Genomic DNA, 7,563 nt, shown 5'->3' on the forward strand with positions numbered 1-7,563 from the left:
CCCCCCCCCCAGGGACGTGGCCCATTGACGCCAAGAGTCTAGAGCCCCGGCCGGACCTGTTCGTCCTGGTACGGCCGCCGGCATGCGCAGGCAACAGCTTTAAGCCCGCCCCCTCCCGAGTGTGGGCATGGGCCCCCATGCAGGCCGGAGAACACGCGGCGTCCACGGCCCATGCGCCCCGGGGGACAGGCCGGGCCCGAGACAGACCCGCCGCACGGGCCGGTTCCGGTCGTTGGAGTTTCTTTCGGGCAACCGCGGAAATTGGCCGGTCCCATGTGTCCCCCCCCCCCCCCGGCCACTGCCAGCCTGACGCCAGCCGGCCCCGCCGCCGGCCCGGCACGGCGTGGAGTGGGCAGCGACCGATGCGGGGCGGGGCGCACGTCCCGCCGGCGAACACCCCCCCCCCCCCGGGCCCGGAAATGGAGCAGCACCGAACAGGCGGGGCCAACGCCGGCAGCCACCCACACCGCGCGATCCCCCACCACCCCCTGCGCACCCGGAACGCTCATAGGCACCGGGCCGAGGCAGTGAGCCATGCCACGCGTGGATATCGTATAGTGGTTAGTATAAGTGGTTGTGGCCCACTCGGCCCCAGTTCGATTCTGGGTATCCACACGTTATTTTTGGCGCCGCCGCGCCCGTATGGAACACCATTCCCCCCATCAGCCCGGGCATTCTGGTGTTGCGCCCGGCCCTGACCGGCGGCATCTTGGCCCCGCTGCCGCTGGTCGCCCCGGTCCGCGGGCACCTCGCGCGTGCAAGCGCCCTGCTTTTTTGCCCCGCTTTCCCGCGAGAGAGGCCCCCTCAGATGCCGGCCGGGCGGATGCAGAGCGAGCCGGGCCCCGCCTTGGCACCCGGCGGCGGGGCCCGTGGCGCATGTGGCCGGCTCGCCCCGTGCACCCCCCCCCCGGGCACGGTCGAAGAGGGATCTTCCCTTTTCGGGGTCCACAACCATTGGCCGCGGGGTCGCACCCCCCCCCGGACAATGCTCCCCTCCTCCTCCTCCTCCTCCTCGGTCATTCTCGCCCACACCCCTAGCCCGCACTTGGTCTCCTCCCCCGCCGCCGCCGCCTTCTCCTCCTCTCGATTGCCGCTGCTTGTGCCCCGCCAACGCTTGCTCTCCCCATGCGCCTGGCATCTCTCTCTCGCCTGCCCCTTCGCCGCGTTCTTCCTCCCTGTGCCGCCGTCGCCGCCGTCACTTCCGGCGCTCGCTTCGCCGCCTCCGTCGTTCCCCCCGCCGCCTCCGGCGATCGAGGCCGCCCCACGCTAGGCCCCCTCCTCCACCCTCGGCGCCCCCTTAGCAGCAGCAGCAGCAGCAGCAGCAGCAGCAGCAGCAACAGCAACAGCAACAGCAACAGCAACAGCAACAGCAACAGCAGCAGCAACAGTAGTAGCAGCTGCACCATGGCCGCCAGCTCGTCCGCCCCTCCCGGCAACTTCGGCCGGCCGGATCTTTCCTCCTCCCGGGCCGCCGGCCCCGGCGGGGTGGTCTCGCTGGAGGAGGCGTGCCGGCTGTTGCTGGCCCAGCACGTGGTGGCCTTCCCGACGGAAACCGTGTACGGCTTGGCCGCCGACGCGCGGTCCTCCACGGCCGTCGGGCGGATCTACGCCACCAAGGGCCGGCCATCGGACAACCCGTTGATCGTCCATGTGGCTGGCAAGTCCCAGCTCCGGCAATTCGTCGACGTGGACGCCCTGCCGCCTGTGGCACACACCCTCATGAGCCAGTGCGTGTCCTCCTGCCCCGGGGCCCCCCCCCCCCCCCCCGCGTGTCGCCCTCCCCGGCCGGTACACGGCAAGATACTCACCTCGATGCCTGCTCCTCCGTTTCCCCCCGCCGCCGGGGCCGGACACGATACGCACACACGCACACGCACGCACACGCACGCACACGCACGCACACGCACGCACACGCGCGCGCACGATGCCCAGCTTCTGGCCCGGGCCCCTGACGCTGATCCTCCCCATCCGGCCGGGGACACTGTCCCACCTGACCACGGCCGGCCTGTCGACCGTCGGCGTGCGCCAGGTTGCCCACCCCATCACCCAGAAGGTGCGCTCGGCCTTGGCCCGCCGCCCCCCCCCCCCCCCCACCACCACCACCACCACCATGTCCTGACACTGCGCCGCCCCGCCCGGCCGACGCGCTTCATCTGCAGCTCCTGGAGATGGTTGACATCCCGGTGGCCGCCCCCTCGGCCAATGTGTCCGGGCGACCGTCGCCCACTTGCGCGCAGCACGTCCTCGACGATTACGACGGCGCGGTCCCCGTGCTGGAGGGCGGTGTCAGCGGGGTCGGCGTCGAGTCCACCATTGTCGATTGCACACTTCCCGCCTCGGCGGCCACCGACGATGGCGGGCTCCCCTGGGTGGCTCTCCTGCGGCCGGGCGGTGTGCCGGTGTCGGCGCTGCTGCCCTTCTGCCGGGTCCGCCTGCCGGAGGCCGACCTGGCGCCCTCCGGCCCATGCGGCCACGATGCCCAAGCCACCAGCATCTCCTCCTCCGGGCAGCAGGTTGTCAGCCTCCCGGCGGCCGAGGCTCCCCGGGCCCCGGGCATGAAGTATGCCCACTATGCGCCCCAGGCGCCGGTTCAGCTGGTGGACGGGTCCACCGGCTTCATGGTTCGCATGATCCACGAGGCGTGGGCTGGGCCCGGCAGCCGGGCCGATGGGGCCCGGCGGGTCGGTGTCCTGACCACCGACGAGGCGGCCCGGCAGATCACCCGGCAGCTGGGCTTCCCGGAGGATGCGTGCGTCCGGCCGGCCCCGGCCTCCTCGAGTGGCGATGGGCCCCGGTCACCCGGCCCCCCTCCCCCGGCGCGGACCTTCGCCGACATCCTGCCGAATGATGTCCTCCCCCGGGCGCGGAGTGTCCCCCACCCGGAGGACCCGGCCCGCGAGCTGGTCCTCATCTCCCTCGGGCCGGCGCACGACGTGGAAACCGCCGCCCGGACACTGTACCACACCCTGCGCGAGTTCGATCGCCTCGGGGCCGATGCCATTCTGATCAGCGCCCCGCGGCGCTTCGATGCCGACACCGGGGCCGCCGAGGCCGATCGCGATGTTGGCCTTGGCCTGGCCTTGGTGAACCGCCTGGTCAAGGCGTCCGCCCACCGGGTAGTCGCCGAGGGGGGCCCGCAATAGAGCCACATCGGCGGCGGGAGAGAACGCGCGCGAGAAGGAGGAGAGGCATGCGCGCGCGCGCGCGCGCCAGTGCGTGCGTACATGTGCACCTATGTGCGGGTATATGTCCGCATGTGCCCCTCTCGCCTGCTCCTCCCTCCAGCCCCCCCCCCCCCCGTCGCCTCCTCAGGTGAGTCTACCTTTCGCAAGTGCCTTTTGCCCTTTCCCCCCCCCCCCCCCCCCCCCCCCCCCTGTTGCTTGCCCATCCTCCTCGCCCCCGCGCATGGCCGCCCGCCGGCCATACTGCCTCGGCCGGCTGTGGGCCGGCGCCGGCCCCCGGGCGCGAGTGAGCGCGCGAGAAGGAGGGCCCAGGCCCAGGGGGCGCGAACGCCCGTATGAATATAGAGTAAACACCACACATGTTTTTGGTGGCCTTTTTGCCCGCCCCTCCCTCGGCGATCGGCCGCCCCTCTGTGGACATGTGCTGTGTCACGTGCGGCGGCTAACGGCAGAGGCGCAGCGGCCAACGCCGTGGGCACGACGGCCACGCATCTAGTTGCCAACGATGGGGCGGGCCGACAACGCGCGCCGCTTTCTCCCCGCCCCGGCCGGGGGGGGGGGGGGGGAAGAATCGTTACGCACCCGGCGCCGGGGACCAGCCGGCCGGGTCTCGCCGGCGCCGAGGAGGGGCCGGCAGACCCAGACATACACACGGGCCCCTTGCACCGGCCGGCGGGCAACAGTGGTCTTTTTTTTTCCGCCCTCCTCTGCCCCGGGCGGTGTGTGTGGGGGACGAAGCCCCGGCTCCCGGTGCTCGCAGCCGGGGGGAGCATGCACGGCGGGGGAGAGCCTGCAGGGGGGCCGCGCGTCTAATGCCCGCCCCCCCCCCCCCCGCTCTTCCGCCCCCAGTCGACCCCGCCGAGCGCCGGGCGAATGCTTCAACTCGCAGCCCATTCGCGCGGTCTACGCCCGTCCCAGCTCCGGGTAATGCGCCACCTCCTCTCCTCTGTGTCCACAACTCTCTTTCTCCCTCGCGCCCTCTCCCCTCCCCCTTCTCCCCGCACCCCCCCCCCCCCCCCCCCCCCCCCCCCCCCCGCCCCCCCCCCATCTATCTTCGACCAGTCGAGCCAGGAGTTCACGTACCCGGCTATCCCCTGCCCTCTCAGTCATGCTCCTCTGCGCCCGTATGTCGCCCTTTCCCTCCTCTTTCCTTCTGGTTTCTCCGGCTTTTTCTCTGCTCTCCCCCCCCCTCCCCTCCGCCCCACACCCATACTCACCGCCTCCGCCCACCACCTGCTCCCGGCAGTTTCCAACGAGCTGCCCGAGTCGCCCGTCCTCTCGCCCAAGAGCAATGCCGTCTTCGAGCGCCGCCTCATTGAGAAGTACATCGCCGACCGCGGGACTGACCCGGTCAATGGCGAGCCCCTGACCGTCGATGAGCTGATCGACATCAAGCGTACGCCCGGCTCCCCATGCCAGCTGCCTCTCCTCGCCCTGTCCGACCGGGCCAACCCCCCGGCGAAAGCCCGCCCCCCCCCCCCCCCCCTGGTGCCTCTCTGCCCCCGCTCCCCTCGCTCCCCATGCTGACCACTCGGCCTGGCCCGGCGCGCCGGCGCCCACAGAGGATGGCCCGATTCGCGCGCGTCCGCCCACCGCCTCCAGCATCCCCGGCATGCTGTCCATGTTCCAAAATGAGTGGGACGCCGTGGTCCTGGAGACGTATCAGCTGAAGCAGCAGCTGTCCAAGGTCCGGCTGGAGCTTTCGCACACCCTCTACCAGCACGAGGCCGCCTGCCGGGTGATCGCCCGGCTGAACAAGGAGAATGCCCAGCTGCGGGCGCAGCTCGGCCGTGTGGACGCCCCCGGCGCCCGGGCCGCCGACTCCATGGACGTCGACCCGAAGCCTGCCGCCGCCGCCGCCACCACCACCGGGCCCCTGGCCGGGGAGCTGGTCCAGCGCATGGAGGCCCTGTCGGCCGCGGCGCTGGAGGACCGCCGCGCGCGCAAGACTCCGGCCACCCTGGCCTCGGCCGAGGGCCTGCAGAGCCTGCACGAGTCCTGGACCGCCACCGTCGGCGAGCTGAGGACCGTGGCCATCAGCGCCCTGGACGACCTGGTGCTTGCCGGCTCGCGCGATGGCACGGCCACCCTCTTTGCCCAGGGCGGCGCTTCGCTGCAGAACCTCACCGGGCACAAGGGCCGGCTGACGGCGGCCACCTTTGCCCCGGGGCCCGTCCAGGGGGCCGGTCGCCCCACCATTTTGACCGCCTCCCATGACCGCACCGTGCGCGTGTGGGCCGACGAGGCTGACACCGGGTACAAGACCCGGGCCGTGGTCGAGTGCCACACCGGCCCGGTCACCAGTGCGGCCTTCCACCCGCTGGACGGGACCCTTGCCCTGACCACCTCGCTGGACGCCACCTGGGCCTTCCTGGACGTGACCACCGGCCGGACCCTCCACCAGCAGGCGTGCCCGGTGTCCAAGAACGGTACACGACGCGCCGGCCCATTTCGCTCCCTCCCTCGCTCTGTCTCTGCTTCTCTCTGGCATTCTCGATGACTGACCCCGGCGCACATGCCCAAACGGGGCCGGTGTTGCCCCGCACCTTCGTGTCCCGCCCGGCCCATCCCTTGGTCGCCTGGCAAGCAGGCATCATCGCCGCCGACATCCACCCCGATGGCCTGATCTTTGGCTCGTGCGCCGGCGACAGCCAGATCCTCATCTGGGACCTGCGCTCGGCCGCCAACATCGCGTCGCTCAGCTCGCCCGACGCGGCCGGTGCCAACATCGACTCCCTCACCTTCAGCCAGAACGGCTACTACCTGTCCTCCATCGGCCGGGACAACACCCTGCGCCTGTGGGACCTGCGCAAGAGCCAGCTCGTGGACAGCGTTGTCCTGGACTGGGCCCCGACCAGCTCGACCATCGACGCCTCCGGTACCTACCTGACTGTCGGCGGCGAGGGCGGTGTCAGGTGCGTCCGGGGCCTTTTGTTTGGGCACCTTTCCGGCCCCCCGTGTGCGGTGTGCCTCTCTCTCATCTCCCCCCCCCCCCCCACTTCCAGTATCATGTCCGCCCACCGAGAAAGAAGGCCGCCTGCTGACCCCTGGCCGTTGTGTCACTCTGCTCCCATCCTCCTTCCCCGGTCGGGGTGTCCACACGCGCCCATGTCGCATGCGCCGCAGCATCTTCCGCACGCGCAAGCTCAAGCCCGTTTGCAACGTCCCCGGCCTGACCTCCGTGGCGTCGGTGGCCTTCGGCAAGGACGCCCGTACCATCGTCGTCGGTGGGGATTCCATGCTGCGCGTGTTCTCCGTGCCGGAGTAAGTGAGCCGTCGCCCCTGCCTGGGGGATGCGGCCCTGGCCGGCATTTCCCTCTCCTCTGCTCGTCTGCCCACACACAAACACACACACACACATGCACATGTGAAGGAGAGGCGGGGGGGGGGGGTGTTTTTGTTTGCTTGCGCACAAGTCGCCCCCCGCTCGTTCCTTTCCTCGACCCTTTTGTGTGTACGTGCCGCCACACACGCGCGGGCGCACAAACACACGCACACATGCATGCATGCCCCAGAAGCCCCTATATACCAAAAATGCAAAGAAAACCCATCGGAATCCACGCTCGCACGTGCCATGTGCGCGAGACATGTGCCACCTCAGAATGTGCCATCTCTCTCCCTCTCCCTCTCTCCTTCTCGCTGCTGATCTTCTCGTCTTTCTTATTCACAGCCACCCCAAGCGCATCAGGGGCATGGGCATAAGTGGGCGCGGATGGATGTGCGTGGAGGGGGGGGGGGGGGAGCAGGGGGGAGGGCCTGCCAACAGGGCGCTCTCGCTCCTAGTCGGAGTCCGAGTCAATCAGGAAGTCATCATCATCAACGAAGATGTTGTCCGCGGCATTCTTGATCTCGCTGATTCCGGTCAAATCCTCCAGGAGGATCGGCTCGCGCAGGACGCGCTGGATGAAGTCCCAGCCGTCCGGGGCGCCGGGCTGCCTGTCGGCCTCGGCCTCGGCCGGGCCCCAGCCGCGACCGCCAGCCTCGCGCAGTGCCTTTACCACGCTGCCGCTGCAGGCGATGCAGCGGGTGTACGCCTCGCCGAGGATCAGGCGCTGGCCCCAGTGGCCCACGCCGCCGCGAATGGTGTGCGGCACCACCCCCAGGCAGGTGGTCGACGCGGCCGAGTCCCGCGCCGCCAGGCCGGAGCTGTCCATCTGCGACTCGTGCGCATACAGCCCGCCGACCGTGATGCCGGCCGGCGCGCGCACCCCGAGCGGGTGCTGCAGCAGGGTGGACATGACCTCCACCGCCAGGCTGCCGGCCATGTAGGCCAGTCCCGGCCGAGTGACCGTGCACATCTGGTCCAGCGTGCGCTGGGAGGTGGACTGTGCAAATCCGGCAGCACCGAGGGGAGAGGGAACGGGGGAAGGGGGGGGGGGGG

The 7,563-nt window shown here is 70.6% G+C and overlaps 3 protein-coding genes and 1 non-coding gene across 5 annotated transcripts in view; 3 read left to right on the forward strand and 1 right to left on the reverse strand.

Moving 5' to 3' along the window:
• Window positions 1-543: 543 nt before the first annotated feature.
• Window positions 544-615, forward strand: H696_02704. Its single transcript has one exon. It is a non-coding gene; the product is annotated as a tRNA-His (tRNA).
• A 742-nt stretch (window positions 616-1,357) lies between these two features.
• H696_02705 lies at window positions 1,358-3,295 on the forward strand. 2 transcript variants are annotated; one of them, XM_009496611.1, is made up of 3 exons: window positions 1,358-1,727; window positions 1,933-2,053; window positions 2,160-3,295. In XM_009496611.1, the coding sequence occupies exons 1-3, from the start codon at window positions 1,405-1,407 to the stop codon at window positions 3,141-3,143; spliced, it is 1,428 nt and encodes a 475-aa protein (XP_009494886.1). In that variant the 5' UTR covers window positions 1,358-1,404; the 3' UTR covers window positions 3,144-3,295. The 2 variants fall into 2 exon arrangements, with proteins under 2 accessions (XP_009494886.1, XP_009494887.1); XM_009496612.1 differs by lacking the exon at window positions 1,358-1,727 and having other exon boundaries at window positions 1,893-2,053.
• Window positions 3,296-4,219: 924 nt separating this feature from the next.
• On the forward strand, window positions 4,220-6,542 carry H696_02706 (hypothetical protein). Its single transcript, XM_009496613.1, has 5 exons — window positions 4,220-4,306; window positions 4,429-4,578; window positions 4,745-5,611; window positions 5,773-6,097; window positions 6,309-6,542. The coding sequence occupies exons 1-5, from the start codon at window positions 4,291-4,293 to the stop codon at window positions 6,448-6,450; spliced, it is 1,500 nt and encodes a 499-aa protein (XP_009494888.1). The 5' UTR covers window positions 4,220-4,290; the 3' UTR covers window positions 6,451-6,542.
• Window positions 6,543-6,961: 419 nt separating this feature from the next.
• Window positions 6,962-7,563, reverse strand: part of H696_02707 (hypothetical protein) — a gene marked incomplete at both ends in the record, with an annotated part of 6,850 nt that continues 6,248 nt past the window's right edge. The window contains one exon of the mRNA XM_009496614.1: window positions 6,962-7,507. Coding sequence (XP_009494889.1) covers window positions 6,962-7,507 — 546 coding nt within the window. The remainder of the gene's footprint in view (window positions 7,508-7,563) is intronic.

Source organism: Fonticula alba (assembly GCF_000388065.1).
Source record: "Fonticula alba strain ATCC 38817 unplaced genomic scaffold supercont2.4, whole genome shotgun sequence".
In the NCBI taxonomy this organism is placed as follows: domain Eukaryota; order Rotosphaerida; family Fonticulaceae; genus Fonticula; species Fonticula alba.

Coding starts and splice junctions, on each gene's coding strand:
- H696_02705 (XM_009496611.1), top strand. CDS start 1,405: ATGGCCGCCAGCTCGTCCGCCCCTCCCGGCAACTTCGGCCGGCCGGAT. Junction 1,728..1,932: donor GCACACACCCTCATGAGCCA/GTGCGTGTCCTC, acceptor CACGATGCCCAG/CTTCTGGCCCGGGCCCCTGA. Junction 2,054..2,159: donor CCCACCCCATCACCCAGAAG/GTGCGCTCGGCC, acceptor CTTCATCTGCAG/CTCCTGGAGATGGTTGACAT.
- H696_02706 (XM_009496613.1), top strand. Junction 5,612..5,772: donor GTGCCCGGTGTCCAAGAACG/GTACACGACGCG, acceptor CCTGGCAAGCAG/GCATCATCGCCGCCGACATC. Junction 6,098..6,308: donor GGCGGCGAGGGCGGTGTCAG/GTGCGTCCGGGG, acceptor CATGCGCCGCAG/CATCTTCCGCACGCGCAAGC.